The following is a 14,461-nucleotide window of genomic DNA, read 5'->3' as shown; positions in this document are numbered from 1 at the left end:
AATGTTTCTGTCTTTCAGCCTGCTAACAGCCAAGGATGAACCAGGACCTCACTGAAGACAAGGCGACAGCAGGCAGACAAAGCAGAGACAGGGCGCAATCACAACGCCCCCAGCACATTCCGTTCTGAATAACCACGTATAATGTGTGACCCCCTCCCTTTAGAAGCAGTCTCAGTGATGTAGCTAGGGAACGCCTGAATAAAAAGGGGGGCGCGTGGACTGTGCCTCAGAGCGTCAGGTGAGACCGTAACTGAGTGTGCAGCTCCATGCGTTCTCCTCATGAGCAAAATTTAACTGTGTCTCTGCCTGATTAATTGCTTTTTGTCCTGTTTAATAGATAGTTTGGCGCTCAAACCTGACAAGTTGATCTAAAACCTCAGAGAAGACAGTATTTTTTATGAGAAAAAAAACCTCGGAATTGATTGGAGTGTGGTGTTGTGTTCTCTCCCGGTACCCCAGACACTTGCTTTCCCCTCAACATGAGGACTAAAAATCCACTTTGCCCAACAATTTTTCCCAAGGTCAAGTGGTCACGCTTTGAAAACCCTTTGTTGTCTAAAAACATTAATTGAGGATACCATTTTTGGGCAAAAGCAAAACAGCGCCACCTGCTAGGCTCCAGCATCTGCCGGTGTGTGTGTGGTGTGTACTCACACAACATCGTGCAGCTCCAGCCTGATGTCTGGAGAAGGGTTGATAAGGATGTAAGACAGTCTGTTGCCTTGGTCCGTCATCCCGTCTGGAACAGGAAGAAAGAGCAGGAAATGGTAGAGGCCATGGACTTGTACCCCCGAGTGCTCCTGACTTACTGAATCCAGTGGAAGAGAGGCCCAAATGCTTCATCCTGGTCCTCACCAGGGCATTCAGTTCCTGCCTCTCTGAGCGCCGGAACAGGGTCAGTCTCTGCTGGCTGATCCTCTCGGCGGCGCTACCTGCGCCGCCCTTGGCCCCGCTGGAGCTGCGGCCGCCCTTCCTGCTCAGCCGCCGTGCCCACTGCATGCTCTTCCTCCGAAGCAGCGGGTGGTCCGAGGAGTGGGACGAGGTGGAGATGGGCTCCGAGGAGGTGGAGTTCCGGTGAGCGCCGCTTCGAGACAACAGGGGCTCTCTCGGTTCTCGGGTGTCCTCGTAGTCTTCAACCGTGATGGAGACCTGGGACTGACATGTGTCCACATACAAATGTAAACTCTTAGAACAAATCTATCTGTGGCAGCACAGGAGAAAGTTAAGAACGATTTCACTTTTGCATCTCATTGCACATAACTGTGGTGTGTTCAATGACCCTCCATAAAGTTAGAAACAAAGGTGTAACTATGTTTTAAAGAGAGACGTCAACTGGAACTGCACTTTTTTTTGGAGTTTTGCTTATCGTTCACGCTCATTTTGAAAAACATGACGAGGTATGTCTTTTTTTTTTAATGCATTCAAACTCGAGATCCTTTATTACGGCCATAAAACCCAATAAAAAACATCCTTTATTACGCCCATAAAACCAAATAAAAAAACATCCAAAAAGCGCCAACAATACTTCATTTACATTTCGTGACTGTTATGGTTTAACTAAGAGGTGACGGCAAACAGACACCGGTGGGCAGTAATGTACAGAGATTTATTCTATTTATAGTAAACTTATATATATATATATATATATATACATATATATATATATATTATAATTAACAATACTAATAAACTATAGAATGGTGTGTGACAAAATCCAAGAGTGGATGTGTGTGACTGTGTGTGTATATTAGCTGTCAAGTGTTACCGTAAATGTTGAATGAGGAAGCAGACAGAAACCAAAGAGGTCAAGGAAAAAGGAGTCCAAGATCCGCGAGGGGTCCATGGGGCAGAGAGAGACGTCAGAGTCCGGGGGCGAGCGAGGAGCCGGGAAACGAGGGAGGCAGTCCAAATCCAGGGCAATGGAATGGAAACAGGGATCCGAATTCAGAACTAAGTTCCCGCGCCGATCCTTGGGTCCACTGGTCCTTTATTGAGCTTGCCCTCATCAGTACCAGGTGAGCAGAATGGTAAATGAGTGCAGGCTTGTCGCTGCGTGGGCGTACTGCGCTCAGCGTGAGCCGGGGCGCGTCCGGGTGCGCTGTCAGCGGGTCCTCTGGGTGGTCCCGCAGCGGAGGGAGACGAAGACTGCGCGTGTGCCGCAACAGTGACTTGAATAATAACCACGTTGTCACGGCGCATACGCATTCTGCGTTTTCCTCCTTTGCGGGAGCACACTGACAGCGCGATCGGACACGCCCCTGCTCGCGCTGGGAGAAGCACGCCCACGCAGCTACAAGCCTGCAGACAATCAGACAATCTGCACACCTGAGACTGATGAGGGCGAGCTAAATAAAGGACCAGTGGACCCAAGGATCCGCGCGGGAACTTAGTTTTCATGGTGTACCGTAAGCGACTGCTTTATAATAATAATAATAATAATGGATTAGATTTATATCGCGCTTTTCTATTGTCATATACTCAAAGCGCTCACAGAGAAATGGGAACCCATCACTCATTCACACCTGGTGGTGGTAAGCTACATATGTAGCCACAGCTGCCCTGGGGTAGACTGACGGAAGCGTGGCTGCCAGTTTGCGCCTACGGCCCCTCCGACCACCACCTATCATTTATTCATCATTCATTCACCAGTGTGAGTGGCACCGGGGGCAAGGGTGAAGTGTCCTGCCCAAGGACACAACGGCAGCGAATTGGATGTCAATAGGTGGGAAGCGAACCTGCAACCCTCAGGTTTCTTGCATGGCCGCTCTACCCACTACGCCATGCCGCCCCTTATGCTCTATTCTTGTTCCCTCTCCGTGGCTTGACTTGTCCCTTGTCTTCTCCTGTGTTCCCGCAGTACCCTCCGTCGCCTGGAAAGTGAGCTGTGCGTCTCACTTTCCCCCGGATCTCCGTCTGTACTTTGACTGCCTCCTTCGTTCCTCGACTTCTCGCTCGCCCCTGGATTCTGACGCCTCTCTCTCGCCCCAGATCACCTGCCTGCCCCCTGGACTTCCTCGTATCTCGTTCAACACTTTGATAACACACACTTCAGTTATATTCTACACATAGTCTTACACCATACACACTCTTGAGTTTTGTCACGCTTCATTTCCTTAGTTTATTAGTTAGTATTGTTTATTATTCGTATTATACATATATATTGACCATATATATATATATAATTAATTATTGAACATTACCATCCTCTGGTGTCTGTTTGTCGTCACCTCCCCTTAGTCAAAACATAACACAAGTATTAGTTAAAGTTAAAATTAAAGTAGCAATGATTGTCACACACACACTAGGTGTAGCAAAATTATTCTCTACAGTTGACCCATCACCCTTGATCACCCCCTGGGAGGTGAGGGGAGCTGTGAGCAGCAACGGTGGCTGCGCCCGGGAAGATATTGCTATTTTGAGTGCTAACGCAGACAAACTATTTATAGCGGCGCCGTGATCACCAGTGTGTGTGCCAATGTTTACGTCATTGATTGAAACTTTTATTTGTAGATTGCACAGTACAGTACATATTTCGTACAATTGACCACTAAATGGTAACACCCCAATAAGTTTTTCAACTTGTTTAAGTCGGGGTCCACGTTAATCAATTCATGGTAGTGAATCATCGAGTGGTAAGCTGCTTTTCACTGTGACAAAAAAGATTCACTTCACTCAGAAATTGTTGCCATTGCTTTGTTTGTGACCTGGTTAGCAAAATAACATAAAAAGTTGGGGGCGCAATTTCATGAAAGATTCATGTTCAAAATGGGAAAGAAAAAAAAATGATAGTGGGCCTAAACCGGATAACCTACAGCATATTAGATGGAATCTTTACATGACATGTAACACAAGGAAGAAAGAACATCAGAATGAATGTAAAAAAACAGACAACTGAAAGGTTTACAAGAAGCCTAAAGTAAAAATCTGAGCAGAAAATCTTAAAATCAGCCATATCAGATCATTGCAAAATACATAACCACATCATGGACCCGGACAACGGCTAAATCATCGGCACAGAAAGTAACAAATTCAAACGATGAAGGAATAAGGAGGTGATCGAACTAAGGAAGTCTGGGGCGGTTAAACTTAACCAGACATTGAAAACGTGTGAGAACAAGTAAAAATGGGGCAGTGCGTTTCTTAAAGAGTGTTTACGTTGCTCAAAAAGGTTAATGATGTCTTCTTTTATATACTTTTTCAAGTGTTCTTGTAATCAGACCATATTTTCAGTATTTTAGATGGAATCTTTACATGACATGTAACACAAGGAAGAAAGAACATCAGAATGAATGTGAAAAAGAGACAACTGAAAGGTTTACAAGAAGCTTAAAGTAAAAAATCTGAACAGAAAATCTTAAAATCAGCCATATCAGATCACTGCAAAATAAGTAACCACATCATGGACCGCGACAACGGCAAAATCATCGGCACAGAAAGTAACAAATTCGAACGATTAAGGATTAATGAGGCAATCGAACTAAGGAAGTCTGGGGGGAGAGAACTTAACCCGACATTGAAAATGTGAGGATGGGAAAGTAGATCGATCAGTAAATTGAGAGCCCCGCCACCCGGCGGAGGAAACTCATTTGGGCCGCTTGTACCCGTGATCTTATCCTTTCGGTCATGACCCAAAGCTCATGATCATAGGTGAGGATGGGAACGTAGATCGACCGGTAAATTGAGAGCTTTGCCTTCCGGCTCAGCTCCTTCTTCACCACAACGGATCGGTACAACGTCCGCATTACTAAAGATGCCGCACCGATCTGCCTGTCGATCCCATGATCCACTCCTCCCTCACTCGTGAACAAGACTCCGGGGTACTTTAACTCCTCCACTTGGGGCAGGGTCTCCTCCCCAACCCGGATGGCGCTCCACCCTTTTCCGGGCAAGAACCATGGACTCGGACTTGCAGGTGCTGATTCTCATTCCGGTCGCTTCACACTTGGCTGCGAACCGATCCAGTGAGAGCTGAAGATCCTGGCCAGTTGAAACCATCAGGACCACATCATCTGCAAAAAGCAGAGACCTAATCCTGCGGTCACCAAACCGGAACCCCTCAACGCCTTGACCGCGCCTAGAAATTCTGTCCATAAAACTTATGAACAGAATCGGTGACAAAGGGCAGCCTTTGACTGGAAATGTGTCCGACTTACTGCCGGCAATGCGGACCAAGTTCTGACACTGATCATACAGGGAGCGAACCGCCACAATCAGACAGTCCGATACCAGATACTCTCTGAGCACTCCCCACAGGACTTCCCGGGGGACACAGTCGAATGCCTTCTCCAAGTCCACAAAGCACATGTAGACTGGTTGGGCAAACCCCCATGCACCCTCAAGGACCCTACCCAGACTATAGAGCTGGTCCACAGTTCCATATCAGATCATTGCAAAATAAATAACCACATCATGGACCAGGACAACGGCAAAATCATCGGCACAGCAAGAAACAAATTCACACGATTAAGGATTTAGGAGGCAATCGAACTAAGGAAGTCTGGGGTGGGGGGTTTTAAACTTAACCAGGTGTACTTGACAGGTCGGCCTGTTTGGACACGCCTACAAGAACAGCTACTTTAATTTTAACTTTAACTAATACTTGTGTTATGTTTTGACTAAGGGGAGGTGACGACAAACAGACACCAGAGAATGGTAATGTTCAATCATTAATTATATATATTTATATATATGGTCAATATATATATGGGACGGCGTGGTGCAGTGGCAGAGTGGCCGTGTGCAACCCGAGGGTCCCTGGTTCAATTCCCACCGAGTACCAACCTCGTCACGTCCGTTGTGTCCTGAGCAAGACACTTCACCCTTGCTCCTGATGGGTGCTGGTTAGCGCCTTGCATGGCAGCTCCCTCCATCAGTGTGTGAATGTGTGTGTGAATGTTGAAGTAGTGTCAAAGCGCTTTGAGTACCTTGAAGGTAAAAAAGCGCTATACAAGTACAACCCATTTATTATTTATAACAGCTGATAGGCAACTCATCACAGTGGTAAGGTTACCCTTCTGAAGAAAACTGCAGTCGAAACATTTGAGGTAAAGATTCCATCCACCAGAAAATATGGTCTGATGACAAGAACATTTGAAAAAGTGTATATGAGTGTTTACAACTGACCTCTGAAACAGGAAGCTTGTGAGCTTCTGTTCTGTAGATACCGATTGGAATATCCCCTGTGGAGGAGCACAGTTTCTGGTACAGCCTGCCATAAGTCCGAATCCACAAGTCCTCCTCCGTGATTTTCATCTAGAAAGACATACGTCGCACAAGTCAGGGACTCATCTTCTGATGCACAAGACTGAATTCAAAGTTGCCGTTTCTCTTACAGCACAAAGGAACCCTGAACCCGGCATGGAGTCAAGACCCAGGAGCAGCCTGGTAATGGAGATCATGTAGTCCTTGACAAACGACTGTAAACGGATGACAGTTGACTGGTCGCCACGACAAGGTGCGACATTGCGGCTGGCTTTTTAATGTCCTACCTGGTAAAGGAGCGTGTCCAGCATGCTGACACTGAAGACTTTGCCTGCAGCGAATGGCAGACGGAACATGAACACAAGGTTGGATCCTCTTTCCCTTTCCTTCTGCAGGTAACACAACACACGCACACTCACACTATTTCTGTTTGACGACGCTTCAAATGTAGCAAACACATTACACACACACACACACACACGCACAAATATACAGTCGTGGTCAAAGATGTGATGCAGTCATTAGACTCGGTTACAAACGCCACAATGGGAAAGTCAAAGGAACTCAGCACAGATCTGAAAAAACAAATCATTGACTTGAACAAGTCAGAAAAGTCACTTGGAGCCATTTTAAAGCAGCAAGAGCAACTGTGCAAACAATTGTTTGTACGCAAAAAGTGCATGGCACAGTTTTGTCACTGCCACGATCAGGAAGAAAACGCATGCTGCTCAGAGAAAACTGGTCAGGATGATCGATAGAAAACCGAGAATCAGCAAAAAACAGGTCTGCAATGAATTGGAAGCTGCTGGAACACAGGTAACAGTGTCCACAGTCAAGCGGGTTTTGCATGGCCATGGACTGAGAGGCTGCCATGCAAGGAAGCCGTTGTTCCAGAAGCCACACCTAAAGGCTCGTCTAAAGGTTGCTGCTGATCACATGGACAAAGAGAAGACATTCCGGAAGAAAGTTCTGTGGTCAGATGAAACAAAAATGGAGCTGCTTGGCCACAATACCCAGCTAGACCAGTTGATCTGCCATTTCTTTCCTGCTCTGCCCCCCTCTCCTTCGTGGAGTGGGGGGGCACAGGTAAGGTGGCAACGGATGAAGCACTGGCTGCCCAAAGTCGGGACCCGGGTGGACCACTAGTCTGTGCATCGTTTGGGGACGTCTCTGCGTTGCTGACCCGTTTCCGCTTGGGATGGTCTCCTGCTGGCCCCACTATAGACTGGACTCACACTATTATGTTAGATCCACTATGGCCTGGACTCTCACTATTATGTTAGATCCACTATGGCCTGGACTCTCACTATTATGTTAGATCCACTATGGACTGGACTCTCACACTATTATGTTAGATCCACTATTGACTGGACTTTCACTATTATGTTAGATCCACTGTGGACTGGACTCACACTATTATGTTAGATCCACTATGGACTGGACTCTCACACTATTATGTTAGATCCACTATGGACTGGGCTTTCACACTATTATGTTAGATCCACTATGGACTGGACTCTCACTATTATGTTAGATCCACTATGGACTGGACTCTCACTATTATGTTAGATCCACTATGGACTGGACTCTCACACTATTATGTTAGATCCACTATGGACTGGACTCTCACACTATTATGTTAGATCCACTATGGACTGGACTCTCACACTATTAACTAGATTCATTTTGGACTGGACTCACACTATTATGTTAGATCCACTATGGACTGGACTCACACTATTATGTTAGATCCACTATGGACTGGACTCACACTATTATGTTAGATCCACTATGGCCTGGACTCTCACACTATTATGTTAGATCCACTATGGACTGGACTCTCACACTATTATGTTAGATCCACTATGGACTGGACTCTCACACTATTATGTTAGATCCACTATGGACTGGACTCTCACTATTATGTTAGATCCACTATGGACTGGACTCTCACTATTATGTTAGATCCACTATGGACTGGGCTCTCACACTATTATATTAGATCCACTATGGACTGGACTCACACTATTATGTTAGATCCACTATGGACTGGACTCTCACACTATTGTTAGATCCACTATGGATTGGACTCTCACACTATTATGTTAGATCCACAATGGACTGGACTCTCACACTATTATGTTAGATCCACTATGGACTGGACTCTCACACTATTATGTTACATCCACTATGGACTGGACTCTCACACTATTGTATTAGATCCACTATGGACTGGACTCTCACACTATTATGTTAGATCCACTATGGACTGGACTCTCACTATTATGTTAGATCCACTATGGACTGGGCTCTCACTATTATGTTAGATCCACTATGGACTGGACTCTCACACTATTATGATAGATCCACTATGGACTGGACTCTCACACTATTATGATAGATCCACTATGGACTGGACTTTCACACTATTATGTTAGATCCACTATGGACTGGACTCTCAAACTTTTATGCTAGGTCCACTATGGACTGGACTCTCACACTTATGTTAGATCCACTATGGACTGGACTCTCACACTATTATGTTAGATCCACTATAGACTGGACTCTCACACTATTATGTTAGATCCACTATGGACTGGACTCTCACACTATTATGTTAGATCCACTATGGACTGGACTCTCACACTATTATGTTAGATCCACTATGGACTGGACTCTCACACAATTATGTTAGATCCACTATGGGCTGGACTCTCACACTATTATGTTAGATCCACTATGTACTGGACTTTCACATCTGTGGTCCCCTCCAAGGTTTCTCATTGTCCCATTGGGTTGAGTTTTTCCTTGCTCTGATGTGGTATCTGAGCCGAGGGTGTTGTTGTGGCTTGTGCAGCCCTTTGAAACACTTGTGATTTAGGGCTATATAAGTAAACATTGATTGATTGATATGTTTGGAGGAGAAAAGGTGAGGTCTTTAATCCCTGGAACACCATTCCTACCGTCAAGCATGGTGGTGGTAGTATTATGCTCTGGGCCTGTTTTGCTGCCAATGGAACTGCTGCTTTACAGAGAGTAAATAGAGGATTAGCTCCAAATTCTTCAGGACAAGCTACAATCATCAGCCCGGAGGTTGGGTCTTGGGTGCAGTTGGGTGTTCCAACAGGACAATGAACCCAAATGATTGGAAACTCAAGACAGCCATGACATGATCTTCTTAACAAGTGTATGCACACTTTTGACCAGGACTGTATGCAGGTGGACCGAGGTCACGTTTACCTTTTCCAGCTTGGACAGAGCCTGCGAGTAGTGGTCTTTGACTTTGAACTGCATGAAGCGCATGTTGGCGGGGTGTGTGAGCTCTGTGATAATACTCAGAGCCGGAAACAGTCTGGAGGCGCACAGACCACAAAGGGGTCAGGAAAACAATCATGTACTTTGAGACTTTATGGGCGAGGCGGACCTGAAAAGGGTCTGGACGTTGACGATGGTCTTTGCGTCGGCCATGTAGTCCTCCTCGGCGATCATGGAGCTCTCCTTGTCCACCACCACCATGGTGTCGGCGAAGGTCACGCCACACCGCAACAAGCTGTCCAGACTACAGGGAGAGCAGAGGACAGGGTCAGGTCAAGGTGAGGGTCAGCATCGTGGTCTTCCCGTCTTACCCAACGGGACACTTCCTGCCACTTAGTGCTACCATTTGGCACACAAGACATACACATGGGTGTCACTATTTGGCACATTGGAGCCAGTATTTGACACAAAGGTGCTTCTATGAGTCCCTTGGCAAGTTTCACTGCAATAAGGCGCTTTTGGTAGCCATCCACAAGCTTCTGCTTACATTTATGACCACTTCTCTTGACAAAATTGATGCAGTTCAGCTAAATTGGTTGGCATGGACTTGTTTCTTAATCAGTCCACAGAACTTTCCTCCAGAAGGTCTTATCTTTGTCCATGTGGTGTCAGATGAAACAAAAATGGAGCTGTTTGGCCACAATACTCAGCAATATGTTTGGAGGAGAAAAGGTGAGGCCTTTAATCCCAGGAACAGTATTCCTACCGTCAAGCATGGTGGTGGTAGTATTATGCTCTGTTTTGCTGCCCACATTTGAACTGGTGCTTAACAGAGAGTAAATGGAGGATTAGCTCCAAATTGTTCAGGACAAGCTAAAACCATCAACCCGGAGGTTGGGTCTTGGGCACAGTTGGGTGTTCCAACAGGACAATGACCCCAAACACACCTCAAAAGTGGTAAAGAAATGGAATGAAGGTTTTAGAATGGCCTTCCCAAGTCCTGACTTAAATTTGTGGACAATGCTGAAGAAAAAAGTCCATGTCAGAAGTGGCCACAATACCCAGCAAAATGTTCGGAGGACTGCTATGAGGTGGCGACTTGTCCAGGGTATACCCAGCCTACCGCCCTAATGCAGCTGAGATAGGCTGCAGCGACCCCCTCACCACCCCAAAAGGGACAAAGTGATAGAAAATCGATTGACGGATGGATTTTTGGAGGAGAAAAGGTGAGGTCTTTAAGCCCAGGAACACCATCCCTACCGTCAAGCATGGTGGTGGTAGTATTATGCTCTGGGCCTGTTTTGCTGCCAATGGAACTGCTGCTTTACAGAGAGTAAATGGAGGATTAGCTGCAAATTGTTCAGGACAAGCTAAAATCATCAGCCCGGAGGTTGAGTCTTGGGCACAGTTGGGTGTTCCAACAGGACAATGACCCCAAACACACCTCAAAAGTGGTAAAGGAATGGAATGAAGGTTTTAGAATGGCCTTCCCAAGTCCTGACTTAAATTTGTGGACAATGCTGAAGAAAAAAAATCGATCGACGGATAGATTTTTGGAGGAGAAAAGGTGAGGCCTTTAATCTCAGGAACACCATCCCTACCGTCAAGCATGGTGGTGGTAGTATTATGCTCTGGGCCTGTTTTGCTGCCAATGGAGCTGCTGCTTTAGATGGGACAATGAAAAAGGAGGATTCGCTCCAAATTGTTCAGGACAAGCTAAAATCATTAGGCTGTAGGTTGGGTCTTGGGCACAGTTGGGTGTTCCAACAGGACAATGACCCCAAACACACCTCAAAAGTGGTAAAGGAATGGCTAAATCAGGCTAGAATTAAGGTTCTGCTTGAATTTTTGACCACTCCTTTTGACAAAATTGGTGCAGTTCAGCTAAATGTATTGGTTTTCTGACATGGACTTGTTTCCTCAGCATTGTCCACATGTTTAAGTCAGGACTTTGGGAAGGCCATTATAAAACCTTCATTCTCGCCTGATGTAGCCATTCCTTTACCACTTTTGATGTGTGTTTCACACACAGTGTTACTGTTCAAACTGTGTGCAATGTGTGTACAATGGCCAAAAATATTAAATATATTTGTTTTAAAAAATCACTTAAATACATTTTCAAACACAGTGTTACTGTTCAAACTGTGTGCAATGTGTGTACAATGGCCAAAAATATTAAATATATTTGTTTTAAAAAATCACTTAAATAAATTTTCAAACACAGTGTTACTGTTCAAACTGTGTGTGATGTGTGTACAATGGCCAAAAATTTTTAAATATACTTGTGAAAAAAATCACTTAAATACATATTCAAACAGTGTTACTGTTCAAACTGTGTACAATGGTCAAAAATATTAAATATACTTGTTTAAAAAAAAATACTTAAATACATATTCACATACAGTGTTACTGTTCAAACTGTATGTAATGTGTGTACAATGGCAAAAAATATAAAATATACTTGTTAAAAAAAACCACTTACATACATATTCACACACAGTGTTACCGTTCAAACTGTGTGTAATGTGTGTACAATGGTCAAAAATATTAAATATACTTGTTTTAAAAAAACAACTTAAATACATATTCACATACAGTGTTACTGTTCAAACTGTATGTAATGTGTGTACAATGGCAAAAAATATAAAATATACTTGTTAAAAAAACCCACTTACATACATATTCACACACAGTGTTACCGTTCAAACTGTGTGTAATGTGTGTACAATGGTCAAAAATATTAAATATACTTGTTAAAAAAAACACTTACATACATATTCACACACAGTGTTACCGTTCAAACTGTGTGTACAATGGCCAGAAATGTTAAATATACTTGTTTAAAAAAATCACTTAAATACATATTCAAACACAGTGTTACTGTTCAAACTGCATGTAATTTATGTACAATGGCAAAAAAAAAAAATTATACTTGTTGACTTTATGAAGTTCTTTAATAAGAAAATTGAACTTATTAGAAAGGAGATTAAAGACAATGCGTCCCAGCTACAACGGGGTTATAGTAACACTGATACGATTGTATATACGGCGGATACTGCAAATATCCAAAATAGTTTCTCTCGTTTTGATGAAATAACATTAGAAGGATTGTTACAACGTGTAAATGGAATAAAACAAACAACATGTTTACTTGACCCACTTCCTGGGAAACTTATCAAGGAGCTTTTTGTATTATTAGGTCCATCAGTGCTAAATATTATAAACTTATCACTTTCCTCGGGCACTGTTCCCGTTGCATTCAAAAAAGCGGTTATTCATCCTCTCCTTAAAAGACCTAACCTCGATCCAGACCTCATGGTAAACTACCGACCGGTGTCTCACCTTCCCTTTATTTCGAAAATCCTCGAAAAAATTGTTGCAGAGCAGCTAAATGAGCACTTAGCGTTTAACAATCTATGTGAAACCTTTCAATCCGGTTTCAGGGCAAATCACTCGACTGAGACAGCCCTCGCAAAACTGACTAATGATCTATTGCTAACGATGGACTCTGATGCGTCATCTATGTTGCTGCTCCTCGATCTTAGCGCTGCTTTCGATACTGTCGATCATAATATTTTATTAGAGCGTATCAAAATACGAATTGGTATTTCAGACTCAGCCCTGTCATGGTTTAACTCTTATCTTACTGATAGGATGCAGTGCGTCTCCTATAACAGTGTGACCTCGGACTATGTTAAGGTAACGTGTGGAGTTCCCCAGGGTTCGGTCCTTGGCCCTGTACTCTTCAGCATCTACATGCTGCCGCTAGGTGACATCATACGCAAATACGGTATTAGCTTTCACTGTTATGCTGATGACACCCAACTCTACATGCCCCTAAAGCTGACCAACACGCCGGACTGTAGTCAGTTGGAAGCGTGTCTTAATGAAATTAAACAATGGATGTCCGCTAACTTTTTGCAACTTAATGCCAAAAAAAACGGAAATGCTGATTATCGGTCCTGCTAGACACCGACCTCTATTTAATAATACAACTTTAACATTTGACAACCAAATAATAAAACAAGGTGACTCTGTAAAAAATCTGGGTATTATCTTCGACCCAACTCTCTCCTTTGAGTCACACATTAAAAGCGTTACTAAAACGGCCTTCTTTCATCTCCGTAATATCGCTAAAATTCGCTCCATTTTGTCCACTAAAGACGCCGAGATCATTATCCATGCGTTTGTTACGTCTCGTCTCGATTACTGTAACGTATTATTTTCGGGTCTCCCAATGTCTAGCATTAAAAGATTACAGTTGGTACAAAATGCGGCTGCTAGACTTTTGACAAGAACAAGAAAGTTTGATCATATTACGCCTTTACTGTATATACCTTTATATACATATATACATACATATATACCTATACTGTATATACCTTTATATACATATATACATACATATATACCTATACTGTATATACCTTTATATACATATATACATACATATATACCTGTACTGGCTCACCTGCACTGGCTTCCTGTACACTTAAGATGTGACTTTAAGGTTTTACTACTTACGTATAAAATACTACACGGTCTAGCTCCAGCCTATCTTGCCGATTGTATTGTACCATATGTCCCGGCAAGAAATCTGCGTTCAAAAGACTCCGGCTTATTAGTGATTCCTAGAGCTCAAAAAAAGTCTGCGGGCTATAGAGCGTTTTCCGTTCGGGCTCCAGTACTCTGGAATGCCCTCCCGGTAACAGTTCGAGATGCTACCTCAGTAGAAGCATTTAAGTCTCATCTTAAAACTCATCTGTATACTCTAGCCTTTAAATAGACCTCCTTTTTAGACCAGTTGATCTGCCGCTTCTTTTCTTTCTCCTATGTCCCACTCTAACTTGTGGAGGGGGTCCGGTCCGATGACCATGGATGAAGTACTGACTGTCCAGAGTCGAGACCCAGGATGGACCGCTCGTCGGGACCCAGGATGGACCGCTCGCCTGTATCGGTTGGGGACATCTCTACGCTGCTGATCCGCTTGAGATGGTTTCCTGTG

At 44.0% G+C, this 14,461-nt stretch overlaps 1 protein-coding gene across 1 annotated transcript in view; it reads right to left on the bottom strand.

The window, feature by feature from the left end:
* The window catches only part of kcnt2b (potassium sodium-activated channel subfamily T member 2b), a 148,562-nt gene that overhangs the window by 4,307 nt on the left and 129,794 nt on the right, over positions 1 to 14,461 (bottom strand). Inside the window, exons 23-29 of the mRNA XM_061905189.1 lie at positions 9,626 to 9,760; positions 9,442 to 9,553; positions 6,489 to 6,590; positions 6,333 to 6,416; positions 6,124 to 6,252; positions 810 to 1,155; positions 655 to 739 (exon numbers count right to left, since the gene is read on the bottom strand). Of these exons, the coding sequence (XP_061761173.1) occupies positions 655 to 739; positions 810 to 1,155; positions 6,124 to 6,252; positions 6,333 to 6,416; positions 6,489 to 6,590; positions 9,442 to 9,553; positions 9,626 to 9,760 (993 nt within the window). The remainder of the gene's footprint in view (positions 1 to 654; positions 740 to 809; positions 1,156 to 6,123; positions 6,253 to 6,332; positions 6,417 to 6,488; positions 6,591 to 9,441; positions 9,554 to 9,625; positions 9,761 to 14,461) is intronic.

The sequence above is a fragment of the Nerophis ophidion genome, linkage group LG07 (assembly GCF_033978795.1).
Source record: "Nerophis ophidion isolate RoL-2023_Sa linkage group LG07, RoL_Noph_v1.0, whole genome shotgun sequence".
Lineage (NCBI taxonomy): Eukaryota > Metazoa > Chordata > Actinopteri > Syngnathiformes > Syngnathidae > Nerophis > Nerophis ophidion.
This window is presented reverse-complemented; position numbering and strand designations above follow the sequence as displayed.